An 18,002-nucleotide genomic window follows, 5' to 3' on the forward strand; every position below is an offset into this window, starting at 1 on the left:
CGACGACCCAAAAACTCATTGCCAAACACTCATTTCATTTAGAAGTATCGAATAGAACCTCAAAAATGTATAAAATGAGAATGACCTACCGAACTAGGATCATTGTTTGGGGTATCTAGGAAGTTTTGAAAATTCGTACTATTGTGTACTAAATGCAGTACAAATTGGATTATTAGTTACGGAAATTTGTACTCATGTGTACTAAATGGTTCTAAATTGAATCGAATTTGCATTTAGGTGATCCGATAGAGGATAAATCCTGAAATTGGTAGGATTTGGAAAAGTACTAAATGCTAGAAAAGATCGTACAATTTGGATTTGGCTGAACAGTTAGAGCTGGAACACTTAATTTGGATATAAGACTATTATTCCGTTGTAGAATTGAGGTATGTAGTTATGTGTGCTAAATGGTACTAAATTTGGTACAATTTTGGGGGAAACGACAGAACAGAAATCGTGAAATTTCGAGCTAGGATCTCTGTTGGCGTGTAGAATTGGGATATGTAGGACGTTTTGGAAATTCGTACAGTTGTGTACTGAATGTGGTACAATTCGGATTATTAGTTACGGAAATTTGTACTTATGTGTACTAAATGGTACTAAATTTAATCGAATTTGCATTTAGGTGATCCGATAGAGGATAAATCCTAAAATTGGTAGGATTTGGAAATGTGTACGAAAAGTACTAAATTCTAGAAAAGTTCGAACAATTTGGATTTATTGAACAGTTAGAGCTGGGACACTTAATTTGGATTGTAGAATTGAGTTATGTAATTATGTGTGCTAAATTTGGTACAATTTTTTTGATGAACAGGTGGAGCTCGAATTCCGAGATTTGGAATGAGTTTTGAAAATAAGTACCACAAAAGTACAAAAGCTAATGAAGTTCTGAGATATGGATGTAGTGTGGGATATACGCATTAAAAAAAGGTCAATACTGATCCTGAACATTTAAAATTCATAGGGTCTACGACGAATATTACAAGGCATAGGGAACGACATAACAAAATACAGATAATGGTAATTTAGTAGGGAGGCTATATTTGGAGATTATTGCCTGTTGGTGTTGTCGACAGATATTTACCCTGAGCCTATGGTTTGCGGAGGTCTTCTGAATTACACACAGATTTAATATTTGCTTTAACAATACGTTTTTATCAAAGAGGTTTTAGATTTAGTGTTGATGAAATCTGTTATTGATGAAATAGGGTCACATCATCGGACTTGATCTAGGCTTTGTAATGATAATCGGTTGTTGATTGAAATCGCATAGTCCGTTCCCAATATATTATGAAATTAATTTTTTGAAAAATGTTGACCATTTTGTAGAGGAGGTACCAGAAGGAGTGGACCAATATTCCTCATTTTCGAACTTGAAATACGTTTGGAAGAAATATTATGATGTGCAAAGTTTGTATGAAATCGGTTACTTCCTTTGAGGCAGACAGACGGACCTACGGACATTTGTAAATCGACTCCAAATTGTCTGAAACGGATTTGATCCAAGGAAACATGGGGTTTAAAACCAATATTTCGATTAGGCACATTTTTGTCGTATCAAAGTGTATGTGCCCCTAAGGAAAAAAATCTCCAAAATATATAAAATACCAAAAATCGGAAGGTACAGTTATATATATTATTCTTTAATAAATAACTGGGGTCAGAGGGCATAGGCAGTGTATTACGTGATGCTATTAGCATTGGTTTTCGTGACATACACGAAGTTGACTATAGCTATATTTCGGTCATCAAGAAAATCTATTGCTAACATTATCTATTGCTAACATCCTCATTCTCATATACGACTAATTAATCATTTCCACTGATTTCTTCCACTGAGCTTTGTCATGGTGAAGTGACACTTTCTTTTTTTGTTCAATGTTTAGATTTCCCACTTCAAACGTTATCGGACCTTCTATTTTCTGAAAATGCCGAAGCCACGAACTTGGCACACAAACAACTCTGCCTTAAAGAAATCTACAAATTAAACCTTTCCTCAAAAAAATGCAGTATTTAATCAACGTTTGGAGTTAAATAAAAAATTTAAACAAACTGGGCCTACTTAAAAGTGTAAACAAATCCTGAGTCTACTTGATACAACATCTTTTTGTAAGATCCGCTTTTGTAAAGAACATTTTTTTTTAAATCCTCGATTTAAAAAAGTATATTAAATAATAAATTATGTCGTCTCATCTATGTGCCAGGTCGTGGGTCTATTACTAACACGCAAAAATTAAAAATTTGTAAAACATGTCCCTAGCATACCAATAATTCGCAATGGCCTGCAATCAGACAATTTTTATATATTATTGCGGATTTCGATTAATCGGGGTTTTAGACTATTTATTTTTTATTGAAATACATACTTTAAACACTGGATTTAATATAAGAATTAATTAAAATAATTACAAAATATTCAATTTCCATGTTCAAAATAGTACATCTCCAAATCACCGAAATTAGAGCAGAAAACTGTAATTGACCCGACATCATATGATTTGTATGTGAACAAGAATATCCTTTTCGACATTAATGGTTTTCAAATTAAATTGAAATTACTTCCTTCATTACAATTAAATTATAAAGGCTTACAATTTACCATAATCCTTACATGTCAAAGGATTCACTTCAAATTAACAACAATTTTATTACCTGTTGTCATAACTTTTTGATTTTAGAAAGGCGTGTTCACAACAAAAACAACAATGCTAAACGAGGAAACAACAACAAATCAACACACACTTAACCTTTGACAAACATTTCAACTCTTTGGCTGACCAAAAGAAGAAAAAAGGGAAAACGTTAAAGGGGTTAACAAGAACACTAACAACAACAACAGCAAAGGGAAATACAAAACACAAGGAACAAACAATCGAACGAACGAGTTGAAAACCAAAAGGATTTTTCAAAAAAAGAAGAGAAAAACAAAAAAGGATACGGGCCATAAAACATCACGGCATGTTTATTGTTAAGCCTTGTGGCGTGAGCACCGAGTGAAAGGATTGTTGAGCGCTCAGTGTGTTGTTGTTGCTGCTGCTACGTCGTCTCGTTGTGTACACCGTGAACGAGTTGAGATTTTTTATGGGTGTGTGGTTTAGCCCTTTGATGTCCGATGATTAGCAGGATAATAAAAGAAAAACCCTTAACACCGTCATCATCTTCGGTTCGGTTGGCCAAAAGGGTTACCTAGCCAGTCAGGGCAGATCAGTCGGTCGTGTTGTGTCCTAACCAATGAAAAACCTCTGGGTAATGATGTCACTGTCAAATCAATTGACAACAACTGAGAGAGTGAGAGACTCAGATAGTAGGAGTGAGGGCTTAATCCTTTCGCCAAAAGGAATTAAAAGAGTTAAAAGATTAGTGTATCATCCTCCCAGTAGCCCGATTTAAGCCTTTCTTTTCCTTACAGATCAAGGCGATCAATCGGGGGCGTTTAACCAGCTTAACTGTTTCGGCTACTTGTTGAAAGGGTTAGCACAGGATATTGCAATTGCATTCGTACTTCCTTTTGGCACGGCTTCAATGGAATCACATTAGCCATGCCTGGGATTAGAACTTCAAAACAGATGGAAAAGTCAAATCGATAAGAAGTCGATTTAGCCAAGGGGTTAACACGCTAAGAACGGGTTAAACTTTAGTCTGTTTCCGAGATTTGTGAAAAATGTTTACAAATAGATGGATGAACTCTATTTGGGCTGGCCGCATACCTCTTTCGCCGACTGCTGTTGGTATTTGCCGTTCAGTTAAAAAGGGAGGCGCCCAAAAGTCAGAAAGTCTTTTGGAATTAGTTGACTTTTGTGAGAGAGATTAATTTTTCAGGACATTTGCTGCTGGGGAAATTCCAAAGGTATTGTAATCTGAGTTGAGTTTGTGTGGAAGACCATCAATACACAGATCTTCTGTGGGTTCTATTCACGTGTATAATTTTGTTAGTTGTCTAAAGAAAATATTAGGTTGGGGAAAAAGAAATCCATTAGGTCGATTGTCGAAAATGTCCATAAAATCGGAGAAATGATCTAAGGTGACCGGCATGTTAGCAGTCGTAACACCGCCCAGGAGCTAATAATCGACCATAAAACTGTTTTAAACAATGTAGGGGAGACTGGGGCACCTTCGGCATCGGGGCACCTTCGGCAATCGCGTTTTTGATATGAAGGTCTCACCGTACATCACTAGTTTCGATACATAGGTATCGAATATCGAAATAAATAACTGGCACAAAGTTTGAAATTTCTAGCTAATAAACTTATTTAGATACATGGGTTTTTACATTTTTATAGATGTTTCTGTAATATTTCAATTCCACTTCGTAAGTATTTCGCGTATAAAACTTTTTAAATTTTTAAGACAATATTATTAAAAAGTGGTTAACTACGATGTGTATTATTATAGAAATGTTTAAAAATATAATGTTTTTAAAAACTGATCGAAAAAAATGAAAAAAAAACTATAAAAAGTACATTCGGGGTACATTCGGCATTTTAAAGTGGGGCACATTCGGCCATATACAGATTGTGCAATATTATTTCCTTAAAATGTTTTTGAGTTTGTCTTTAAAACTAATCCTTTAATATGGTCCGAAATTGCATATATAATATCAAACGTACTTGTATTGACGAAAATGCGATAGAAAACCCTTATTTCTGATGTTGTGTGCGAGCTTGAGATGTAAACGTACGCCGTTAGAAAATAAAGCCCTATAATTCAAACATTGTGTGGCGTATTAAAACCAAATAGAGCCTTTAGAGGATCAGAATTTCAACCAGACTGATAGCGATGACAATTACCCGGCTATGACTATGTTGCCGAATGTGCCCCATCAAATGCCGAAGCTACCCCGGGTTGGGGCACATTCGGCAAATTTGACTTTTTTTACAAAACTGTAAAATTTTTTAACTAATACTATTTTTTTATATCTTTTTGGTACTATTTTTTATAATTAAGTGTCTGAGGACAATAATCAGCCATAAAGTTGTTATATATGTTGAATAAGTACTGAGATATAGAGCTCTAAAAAAAAAGTGCCGAAGGTGCCCCAGTCTCCCCTACACAGAGCTGGATTCAAAGCTCGATGTTTGGATGCCATACCAATTAACAGAAACAAGTATGATGGATCAAATTTTCGCAGGTGGAAATTCGATCCATAAGGAATGGCCATAAGGAATTAGATAGACCCATTTCTTTAACGGACGGTGACTGCAGATGAGAAATGGATCACATACGATAACCCTGCGCGAAAACGATTGTAGTCAAAGAGCGGTGAGGCACCTCAAACGGTGGCCAAATCGGTGGCCAAATCAGGACTTAACACAATTCATTCTAGACTTAATTCAGTACGCTTTGGGCTTTGGTGCACAATTTACCTAAAAGCTGAAGAAGATATATATGGGAGCTATATCTAAAACTGTAACGATTTTAACGAAACTCAACACACATCACTCTAGACTCAATTCAGTACGCTATGCCAAATTCCGTGCAAATCAAAAGATATATAGGGACTTTTTTTTATTTATTAAATTTTTGTATTTATTTACATTTCTGTATTTTGGCCTCAGCGCCCTAGTGGCATTATTGAAACACCATTTACATTAAATCGGACGAAATATGGGAGCTATATTTAAATCTGAACCAATTTTCACGAATCTCAGCAGACACCATTCTAGAATCAATTCAGTACACTAAGCCTAAGTTCGTGCAAACCGAAAGAAATATAGGGGCTTTGGTGCCCCATTCACATAAAATCGGACGAAAATGTATATGGGAGCTATATCTCTATCTGAACCGATTTTCACGAAACTTCACACACATCATTCTAGACTTAATTCAGTACGCCATGCTGAATTTCGTGTAAATCGAAATATATATAGGGGCTTTGATGCATCATTTACCTAAAATCGGAAGAAGATATATATGGGAGCTATATCGAAAACTGAACCGATTTTCACGAAACTTAACACACATCACTCTAGACCTAATTCAGTGTGTTATGCCAAATTTCGTGCAAATCGAAAGATATATAGGTACTTTGGTGCACCATTTACCTTAAATCGGACGAAAATATATATGGGAGCTATATCTTAATCTGAACCGATATTCACGAAACTTAACACACATCACTTTAGACTCAATTCAGTACGCTATGCCAAATTCCGTACAAATCGAAAGAAATATAGGGGCTTTGGCGCCCCATTCACATAAAATCGGACGAAAATATATGTGGGAGCTATATCGAAAACTGAACCGATTTTCACGAAACTTAACACACATCACTCTAGACCTAATTCAGTACGTTATGCCAAATTTCGTGCAAATCGAAAAATATATAAGGACTTTGGTGCACAATTTACATTAAATTTGAACTGATTTTTCCAATTTCAATAGGATTCGTCCCAGGGCCAAATAAATGAGCTGTACCAAATTTCATCCAATTCGCATGAAACGGCTCAGAAAGTAATTGTATGCATGTCTATCTCGTTTTCTTTTGCCATAATATCCTGTACCACAATGTGGTGAAGAATATAAAAATATGCCCGGACGTAAAAAATATTCTTAAAAAATCAGTTCCTTCAAAAATATTCTTTAAAAAAAGTCACGTCAGGATCTACACGAAAAAACATTCTGGAAAAATCACACTTGGAGTTCCTTACAAAAATTCGTCAAAAAATCACGCCTTTTGATAAAAAAACCCGATTTGACCAACTTGAAACTATTCTTGAACAAAAATCTTCTTTTCTTATTAAAAAAATATATATTTTTTTAAATACATGTTTGTATTTGATGTTTTAAAAATAATCTTAAAAACCCAGTAAAATTTAGACACATTTTTCTAATTTCATAAAAAACGTTAAAAATCCACACCTGGACCTACTTAATTAATTTATTTTTTTTTTAATCCATAATTGCAGTTATTTAAACAAAATTTGTTTCAAAAAATCCACGCCAGTAGCTTCTTAAAAAAATAATCTTCCTAAAAAGCTTTGACAAATATATAAAAATATTCCTTAACAAATCCGCTTGGATCTATCTATTTTTTATTGTTTTTGTGACCCACACCTGATGTAAATTCTCACATGATTTGTCGATTATATTGTTGTTGGTATTGTTTTCAACAAATAGATATAATAATCTCCATAAATATTACCTTGGTATTTCCCCCTAAATTTCCTCACGAAAATAATATGCATACGTAGATAACTGGTTCCAAGTTCAATGAAATGGGAAAATTCCATTTCCGAAAAAAAACTACAAAAATAAATTAACAACAACATTTGTTCTATTTATAGTTTCGAAAAAAGAACAGAATCTATAACGTTTATTCTTGACGTAACCATAACATTCCATTCGGATTTGGATTTTGGATATTTCAGTTATTAATTAAAATCTATTATCGGCTATTTTTTTGAAGCCGAACCCTCCATTCATGCCGTTTGATGTTGTTATTAAATATTTTAAGTATTTGTTTGGTATTTGTTTTATTATCGATGCCATATACTAATTCACGTCAAATTATCGCCACCCACCCCCTCGGCTTAAGGAGGTGACGCTGATATTAGTCACAAAAAAACACCTGAGTACTGCACCGCAATTAATCCCCCCACCACCTCCACCACCTCTTATGTTCTTGGAAGCTTCGGTGACTGGCTAACTGTCTGTCTGTCCGATTGATTTTATTTGTCATTCTTAATGAGGCCTTAGTAAGGTTCTTCGATGCGGGGGCCATAGCTAGAAACATTCCGGTGAATGTTTAACAATACCGCACAGAGCCACCTCCACCACATCATGGCCAACAAACATGTGTGTGTGTGGTTTGGTTCCTGATGCCAATAAAAAACACTTTGGTATGTTGTCTGAATTTCAATCGTGTAATTTCGTTTTGTTTTTGTTGCTTTTCCACACAACGTGCGCCTTCGACGAATTTGTCGTCAAGTTCCAGAGAAATGTGTGAAGGTCGTCCGGCGTATTGTGGTGGCGTTGTGTGGCGCATTGACACTCCGTGTTGTGTTCCGCACTTCTCCACTTCTTCTTCGTCTCCCCACAGTTTGATAATGATAAGTTAATGAAAATGGTTTGTCTGTTTGTTGTTTGTTCGGCTTTTGTGGTCTTAACACTTGCCGCCACCACAACCAACATCAATGTTCTCGATCTAAGGAGAAGGGTAGTTGATTGGTTGCTTGGTTGGCTGGTTGATTGTTTGCTTGGTCGCATGGAGTACTTCAAATTGATATTTATGAGCGCACACGACATGTTCGTATCGTTCACCAGCCATCTATTCTACTGTATTTGATAGTTATCAGTGACATTGTTTTTTTTTCCACTGACATAAAAGAAAATAATATTGACAGACGTTTGTGACTACTGTCTGTCGTTTGGAGCGGCTCATATGAAAGTGATCAAAGACCCTACGATGAACATAACAAATAAAAAGTATCAACAATAAGCCACAGAAGTTTGTTTGTGACACACATTTTTTTCCTAAGAAGCTGTAAAATATCTGGTAGAAAAATAATTCAAGAGATCTTTAGGGCTTCAGGAAAGAACTATAAACGTAAATTAAAAATATTATTTTCATAGAGATGCCATGGATTAAAAAAAATATTTTTTACAGCACCCTTTAAATCTTGACTTGAATTTATTAATAAATATTTTTTCAAAGATCAGCAGAAGCTCGGATTTAAAATTAATACTATTCATAGGGGATATTGAGAATTTTTTTAGAAAATATGTTTCAATGGAGCCTAAAGCTAAGTTTTATAAAAAAATATTTTTTTATGAATCCAGAAGTGTGAATTTATTACAACGTGACTGTAACGTAACTTTCCGGACCTCGGTTGGTAAACACTTCATATACAAACCATGTTTCTATATAAAACCCATACGAAGGTCCTAACTCCAATGTGGGTTGTCTATAAATTGGTATTTCATTTTCTTCTAGTATGATTTTAGTATACCAGATCCCTTATGCATAAATCATCATCGGTTTTAGGTGTTTTAAATGTCCTCCCATAAGGTGGCCATTAAATAAGGGTATTAAAATTTTGGGCTTGTAGAATATTACGACATTTTTACGGATTACAACATATTTATATATGTTTATTATAAAAATATTTTGAGCAGTATAGCGGAGCAGTATAGTCGGACGGGCCGACCATATGATACCCTAAACAACTTCCACGAAAATCTAACTTTCTGTGGCACTAAATTCTGAGCTATGGTAATTTTTTGCGATATTTTCTACCTCTTGACCTCCTAGAGCTGATCAAATATTACTAATATTCAGTAAAGATTTTCTAATTACTTGTCCAGATTCCCTTCACCGTGGGTTGTGTTGTGATGTTCGGCTTTCAATTGTGGCCTATAGATCGAATCGAAAAAAAAAAACAGAAAAATTAAGTTTTCGGTCCACTTCACCCCCTTATTAATATCTGATGATCATCGAAAATTATAGGTGTTCTCCTAGACCATACCTGGATCCTCATGGAACATCAGCGATCAGCGCTATAGTTCCGCTCTCTAGAGTGATAATGGGTTACTAAATAATATACGAATACGGAGATACCTGTAAATATTTAGGTGTAACTTCCACATCCGAGCACATACAACAATATAATTGGTCTTAATTTAAAAGTCAACCACTCCTCTTGAATATAATATCAACTTCTCGGGCCTATGTCCTTCAGTGGTAAATATATATGCTATAGAATACAAATTTTGCATTTTTCACACAAAAGTCAGGGTCCATTTGACCCGCTAAATCCGACCGATCTTTATCAAAACAGGCATGTTTATTCTTTGGCCCGATCCCCTTCTCCATGCAAAATTTAACGATGTTCGGGCCATTATTGCGGCCTCTGGAGCGACCAGAAAAACCGAAAAAAATAGTATTTGGTCCATTTCATCCCCTAAATATTAACCGATCTTTCTAAAAAACAATAGGGGCCTAAACCCATAAAATAAATAAATAAATGTGGCCTGTATCGTGTTTACAAATTATAATGGACAGACCGACGGACGAACACACATGTCTAGATCGACTCAGCTAGTCGAGATATGACCATTGGTATACTTAAAGGTGGGTCTAGGACCAATATTTCGCGGCGTTACAAACTATTTCTATAAAATTTTATTTTTAATCAATCCCGTTTTCTGGCTTGATTAAAAATATGTTTCTTCTGATTTTGACTTGTAAAAAAATTGTTTCAAAAAAAATCTTCCTTCGAACTTCATGGATTTTTTTTAAATAATTTTTTTCGGGTCATTTCTAGGCTTGGTGTAGGGTATAAAAACATAGTGGTGTAGGGTATAAAAATCCAAGCCTATTTCTAGGCTTGGATTTTAAAAAAATTATTTAAAAAAATCCATGAAGTTCGAAGGAAGATTTTTTTTGAAACAATTTTTTTACAAGTCAAAATCAGAAGAAACATATTTTGAAACATATATTAATCAAGCCAGAAAGCGGGATTTATTTAAAATAAAATTTTATAGAAATATTTATGTATGAATTTCAATTTCAATGAATTTCAATTTAATTTCCCTGACTGTAAAATTTATAAAAAAAATAATTTTTGATAGCAGTTGCTTGTTTGTCATTTTACTTTATTAATAATACCACAAGATTATATTTCGATATAACGGTGGGATTTCCCCTAGACCACAAAAATAACTGTTAATGTATTTTTTTACTGCCATTGGCTGATGGCCGGCCAATTGGATTATCAGACTGCGACAGTGAAATGAACCATAACCATTAGAATAAATGCAAAATCATCTCAATTATAGTCGAAATAATCTTGGAAAGATATTTTTCAAACATCCACTCTTTGGAGAAATATTAAAAAATCGACACTTATGGGTGTAATTTTTAGTAAAAAAAATCCTAAAATCAGGACTTATATTTGGGATAGTCTTTAGAAAATATACTTCAAAAATCCCTTCTTAATGTTTGCATATTTCTCCCCACCGCATTAAATTAATGCATGTCATTGGATGAGAGAGACTACGTGCTCTACCGCCAATATAGGCCATGTCCGGTTGATTAATTTTCAATTCTATGAAATGATAGCCGACTTACGAAGTATGACGATTATTAAATCGCGTATTATGAAATTAATGAATTCTCTGACTACATCTTCCGATGATGACGGTGAGAGTAGTTCAACTATGTCAACACTATTTGGGTATGAAAGTACGCAAAAAAAAAAAAACAACACTTCCAGAAGAAGTCTATATTGTCTATGACTTAAGCACGATTCTTGTGTGCTCCCCCGACGTCAGTAATGGCAATGCATGTGCGTACGTAAGAAAAAAAAACGAACAAACGAATGTGTCGTGCCGTTGTCTCCATAATTATTTGTATGTCGTCTGGCTTATCGCTCATTCGCCTGGGTGGTTGGTTTTGTTCTTGCTGTTTACTGCTCTTGTTTCAGTTGTTGGTGTTGTTGTTGCTGTTATTCGACTCGACGACAACGATTGCTCCAACTACTACGTGTGTTCGTTTGCTTTGCTCGTTCGAACGATTATTATTGCTAAGGGGGCACACACCAACGACAACAACAATAACAAATAAATAAATTGACACATATAGTCACGTTCGCCTCACCACTTGAGACATGAATCACACACTGAGATTTTTGTTTAGACTCTGGCCGCTGCATTTGCTTCTTATCGCTGACATTCTGTCGGCGAAGAGGAAGGCAACAGTAACAACAACAACAACAATAATGACGGTGGCGTCAACAGCGCTGTTGTTCATGGCAGTAACGCATCAAGTGTTGGGGAGTATTTCTTCGTTTTGTTGTTGTTTTTAAGGGCATATGCATTTTAATAATGGCATGGTAAAGGTAAATGGGTGTGTATATATATATATATGAGTGTGTGTGTGCGTATGTTGCAAAATTTCAATGCTTTTGTAAGCCATGGTGCATGACTGTCCGATAGTCGGCGAAAGTAACAGTGACATGTTGATGATGCTCCCATGTCTCCATATATAATAATACAAGTATCTGCGTTAACAGAGTATTGGCCCTTTGAGGGAGAGTATTATATAAACATTGAAAGCATATAAGGTTGCCATATTATAAGGTAAAGATATAGCCTATAGAAAGCTTAAAAAATATAGAAACATTAAACAATTATTATTGTTATTTCGGGCTTCTATATTGGGTGCTTGGAAAAAAATATTTATAAAAATCCAAGCCTACCTATAAGAGCATCGAAATAAATGTTAACGTAAATACTTCTTGAATAAAAATACAGGATTATATTGGACCTGCAAACAAGACATTTTTTACAAACCCCAGGCTTAAGTACAATCCTGAAAATAATTGAAAATCCACATTTTTGAAGTTTCCTAACAAAAATAATCTCTTAAAAATCCACTCTTATGTAGCGCCTTTGAATAGACCCGTTTTTTTCGAAAATTCACGCCAAGAAAATTCCTCGAAAATAATATTTAAAAATCAGTGAACGGAGCAGTATAGTCGGACGGGACCGACCATACGATACCCTACACAACTACCTCGGAACTCTAACTTTTTGCGGATTTTTATTCCGAGCCTAAGCAACATTTCGTGATAGTTGCACCCTCTTAACCGACTTGACAATAAATATTACTAAATACAAATATTACTAATTGCATTCCAATATTCCCTTCACCGTGGGTTCTGTGGCTTATAGGTCGACTCGAAAAAATTCCAAAAAAGTAAGTTTTCGGTCTACTTCTACTTATTATCTGATTATCGCCGAAAATTATAGGCGTTGTCCTTGGCCATAACCGGAACTTCATTGAAAATTTCGAAGCGATCAGCGCTATATTTCCGTCCTCTAGTGTGGCAATGGGTTACTAAATACGTAAAAATACGTAAGAACATGTAAATATGTAAGTGTAACTTCCACATCCGAATACAATATAATTGGTGTTAATTTTAAGGTCAAGCACTCCTCTTGGATATAATATTAACTTCTTGGGTCTATGTCTTTCAGGGGTAAATATATACGCTATAGAATAAAAATTTTGTCATTCTTCACACAAAAGTCAGGGTCCATTTGACCCACTAAATATTGACCGATCTTTATCAAAATCGGCATGCTTATTCTTTGGCCCGATTCCCTTCTTCATATAAAAATTCGCCTCTTGAGAGAATAGAAAATCAGACAAAAATAAAGTTTTTGGTCCATTTCATCCCCTAAATAATATAATTGGGCAGAACCCATCCTACATGCAAAATTTCGTGAAGATTGGTCCGTAACTGTGGCGTGTATCGTGTTTACAAATTATACTAGTCAGACGGACACACATGTCTAGATCGACTCAGCTAATCGAGATATTACGATCGGTATACATAAATGTGGTTTTAGGACAACGACGTTAAAAACTCTTCGGGCTGCACAAAGCTATAATACCCTGACAACATGGTTGTGTAGGGTATAAAAATCCACTCTTCTGTAATGATTTATTTAATATTAAAATAAGAATTAAATAAACTTTCTCTCTTTATCCTGTGAATCCTTACATAGTAATTTCAATCTCAACAATTCACGTTGTTTACACACTATTACACAAAGCCCACAAGTAAAACCATAACCATAAGTGCTGGAATGATGATGATGGGTCAAATCACTGCATGCAAAAGGCATAACAGCACAGCACAGCAAACACAAGAGTGAAGTACAAACAATGCAATATGTTTGTTGTTGTTATTATTATTTGACTTGAATGATTGTTGCTGTTGTGATATGTGTGTGCGAGGTGGTGATAGAACTCACAAGAGTAGTACGTGGGTAACCAGGTAGTCATCGTTGTCATTACCAACACCACCGACAACGTTGTCGTGTACATAGTCGTTCGTCATCAGCCAACAACAACGAAGAACACAGGCAGCAGAGACCGCAGCAACAGCTTGATAAACATACGTACACACAAGCATACACACATGATTGGTTGGTTGAATGTGTGCCGTTGTTCGTCGTTTGGTCGGTCGGCATTGTTTTTGGTGTGTGGTATTTTTATATGGTCGTGTGGCTTGTTGTTTTTGTTGCTGCTTATTACAGTGTGCGCCGCGTCTCGTTAAAACGATTTACCCAACGAAGCTGTCGATCAATCGTCAGTCGTCTGCTACAAGCCAAACGATAAAGAGCTCTTTGGAATATTCGTAGAACACGAAAAAGAAAAAGAACTGTTTTTAACGGAAATCAAAGATAAGAACAACACAACGGTTCATATTTATATTTTTTTTTTTTGCACGCGCTCTTTTGTGATCTCTGCTCTCGGTCGGTCGCTCACACACTCAATTGAATTGTGTGATTTATGATATACTCTCACTGTCTCTCAGTCGACCAACTAACCTAGTCAACAACAAAACAGCACACACAACGCTGCTGCACCACCTCACAAGTCATTTTTATCAGCCTGCCGAGTGAACACTTGTTTCATACGTTCGTTGATCGTTGAAGAAGCAACACCGAAAGACTTCTTACGGAACGCAAAAATTAAAGAAAAAATACGGAACGGAAAATATACGTTTAACAAAAACGGAACTTTGTGATAAACCAAAAATTCAAAGTGTTTGAATAAAAATAAAAACAAACAACTAATACTAAAGAATAATTATAAAGAAAAAGTGAAAGAAAAGAACTTGCCAAGCAAGAAGAACAACAAAAGAAAAAAATTATAAAAAATTAAAAATACCAATTGTGATAAATTTAAAATAAACAAAACAGTCAATATGGTTACCGGTGTTTGTGGACCAACCATGACCGCCAATGTTATTGGAGCCCCAGTACCCCGTGCCACCAAAGAGGCACCAGCCAAAAGTGATCGTCGTGTAAGTATTTAAAAAAACACCTACTAGAATTTATATCTTAAAACGTCGCATTATTTAACTAAGTTTTGGCCATCGGCCCACAATAATTTTTCCCCATTCATAAATGGTTGTAGTAACGCATTTTCCATTTGAATTCGTTGTTTTGTAAAAGTGGTTGAACCCAAACTTGGCTTTCCGCCGCCGCCATACATTTCCAGCCAACGCATTTTTTTGCGGCGCATTCATTCATATTCGGAAAATGTTGGCGAAACACAAACACACGCCACTTTATTTTTTTTTTTTCGAAAAATGTGTGGGGCAGTCACTTCCATAAAAATCGTATTGAAATCAAAATCCAAAAACAACAACAACAGCTTTGGCTGATTCATAGCAAAATTTCATTCATAAAAATAATCAAATCAAAGTCCAAATCCAGATGTGAGTGGAGGGCGTCATTGCCTACATTTATGGGCTGCCGCCACCACCATCAGCAGCAGCAATCTCCAAAGTAACGTGGCCAACGCATTGTTACCATTTTTTGGTTTTCCATTTTTCAAAAACGGCAATGTAATTTTGTTAATTGGTATTTGTCGATTTTTGGCCATATCACTCACTTAACGCCAACATTTAAAATAATGGCGATGACTTCACAGCCAGTCAGCCAGCCATATGCTCGCCGCTCTGTGGCTGGTGGACAAACACATGACCACACAGAAAAACAATTGTGGTGGCGTTCGCTACTCATAAGGGGCCAAAACAAAAAACGGCATACAAAAATCTCCCTATATGGTTGCCTTAGACTTGTGCCAAAAACAACAACAGCAGCACCACATTTTTCTTAAACGACGACGACCTTGTGGGACAACGAAGACTATTCATATAAGAACGTAGAGGCAGGCAAAATGGCCAAAACAACAAAACATCACATGCCAATAATGACAGTCTCTGTATGAAAATAGCCAAAGGTATTTTTCTTTATGTTCTGAATTTAATGCCCCCGCCCCATGCCGCTTCGCCACCCACAATTTGGGTGTAATTTTGTTTTAGACTTCCTAATTTTAGCGACGAACGAAGAAGAAGGCCAAAGGAGAAGAGGTGTGGTGGGGGGAGGATGAATTCTGTTCTACAATGTACCAAAAATATCGCACGCGATCCAACAGCAGCAAAAATTTTTTGCGCTTATTGGCCAAATGCCATAATTGTTTTGCTTTACCAATTAAAGAGCGATCGCTCGCTGGCTAGCGTGTGCCGACCGAGGCAGCACCCCCAGACCAAAAAAAAAAAATCCTCACCTTTAAAGATATTTTTAAAAATACTATAGTCTATATATATTTTTGTGTATTTTATTTTTTATATATGTGCTTAATGCTTAATTTAGTTATAAGACTAAATAAAAAATAAACACGCACATACACACACACAGACACGCATGTCTAAGGAAAATTATTTTAGAATGCAAGAAGAAGAAGATGATGAAAAATGTGAACGAAAAAAATAAAGAGGGAAATGATTTATACAACCACAACGATGAGGAAATGTTAGCATGGGGTCAAAATTTTGATCACAAATATTTTGAATATGAATAAAAAAAATATTTTGAAAAATCAATAAAAAATAAATTATTAAAAAAATATATTTGAAATTTAAATTTTTAAAATTATTTTTTTCAAAAATTTTCTAAAAAAAAATAAAAATTAAAAAAAAAATATATATTTTTTTTTACAAAAAAAAAAAGATTTCAAAATATTTTTTCAAAACAATATATTTTTTTATTTAAAAACATTTTTTTTATTTTTAAAAATTTCATAACTAATTTAAATTTTTTTATTTATATATCTTTATAGTCTAACAAACCAATTATGGAAAAAAGACGACGTGCCCGCATTAATAACTGTTTAAATGAATTGAAAACCTTGATTTTGGATGCTACCAAGAAAGACGTAAGTATTTTAAAAAATTAAAAAAATATATATACAAAATAAAATAAAAAAGGAATTTCATAATTTTCTAAAAAAAATCTGAAATTTTCAAACAAAAAAGTTTATTTTTTAAAATTTCTGAAATTCTTAAAAAATTATAAAAAACAAACAATTATTTTCTCTATAACCAAACCGTTCTAATTTTCCTCTTCTTTTTTCTTTCTCCTTATAGCCGGCTCGTCACTCCAAATTGGAAAAGGCCGACATCTTGGAAAAGACTGTCAAACATTTGCAAGAATTGCAACGTCAACAGGCCGCCATGCAACAGGCTGCCGATCCAAAAATCATCAACAAATTCAAGGCCGGTTTCACCGACTGTGCCAATGAAGTGTCACGTTTTCCCGGCTTGGAACCCTCCGTCAAACGTCGCCTGCTGCAACATTTGCAAAATTGCATCAACGGCGTTAAGACCGAAATGCACGCCCAACAACGTCAGCAACAAGCCGCCGCTGTACAACAATTGCATGGACAAATCTTGCCTTCACCACCCTCATCGCCCGAACAGGATCATCACCAACATCAACAACAGCAATATATTATGAGCTCTCAGATTCAACAAACCCCTCATGGCTACTTCCTACCCAATGGTCTGCAGGTTATCCCCACCAAATTGCCAAATGGCAGCATTGCTTTGGTCTTGCCTCCTCAACAACCCAACCAAGTTCATCATCTCCAGCAACAACAACAACCAGCTCAACCACCCATGTTGGTACCCATTCCCAGCCGTACTGCCTCAACTGGCTCCGCCTCATCCCACAGCTCTCAATCGACCTATGAACATGTCTACAGTCAACCTCAACCCAACCACATGATGCACTTTGCCCCACCCAGCCCTGCCAACTCCCATGAAGCCATGGACTACAAACCCTCGGTGATTCATCATGCCCCAGCTGCCCAGCAGCAAATGCAACAACCCCTCTCCCTGGTGACCAAAAAACAAATCAAAGAAGAAGAACCCGTCTGGCGTCCATGGTGAAGTGGCCAATTCCCTTTTGGTTCACACACGAGACATTGATAGGAGAGTCACTGCTTAACTCGAAAGAGACTGAAACAGTTTGTCTTTTGCATCAAAAGAGATGGATAGCCAAGGCTCAAATGATGATACCGATGGCGCGATGGACATCTGTTGTCATTTGAACAGAGCAAAAATCCGGATAATAGGGAAATCTAATTTTTGCCAAGGCCAAAACGGCTAAACAAAGAAAAACACAAAACAAAACTAAAA

General features: G+C 35.6%; 1 protein-coding gene across 1 annotated transcript; it reads left to right on the forward strand.

The window, feature by feature from the left end:
• The first annotated feature begins 14,692 nt into the window (after positions 1–14,692).
• Positions 14,693–17,762, forward strand: LOC133334602 (protein hairy). Its single transcript, XM_061542917.1, has 3 exons — positions 14,693–14,819; positions 16,643–16,738; positions 16,950–17,762. The coding sequence occupies exons 1-3, from the start codon at positions 14,721–14,723 to the stop codon at positions 17,751–17,753; spliced, it is 999 nt and encodes a 332-aa protein (XP_061398901.1). The 5' UTR covers positions 14,693–14,720; the 3' UTR covers positions 17,754–17,762.
• Positions 17,763–18,002: the final 240 nt, after the last annotated feature.

This window comes from Musca vetustissima, unplaced genomic scaffold (assembly GCF_032173495.1).
Source record: "Musca vetustissima isolate MV318-11 ecotype Yass unplaced genomic scaffold, APGP_CSIRO_Mvet_v1 utg2180, whole genome shotgun sequence".
In the NCBI taxonomy this organism is placed as follows: Eukaryota; Metazoa; Arthropoda; class Insecta; order Diptera; family Muscidae; genus Musca; species Musca vetustissima.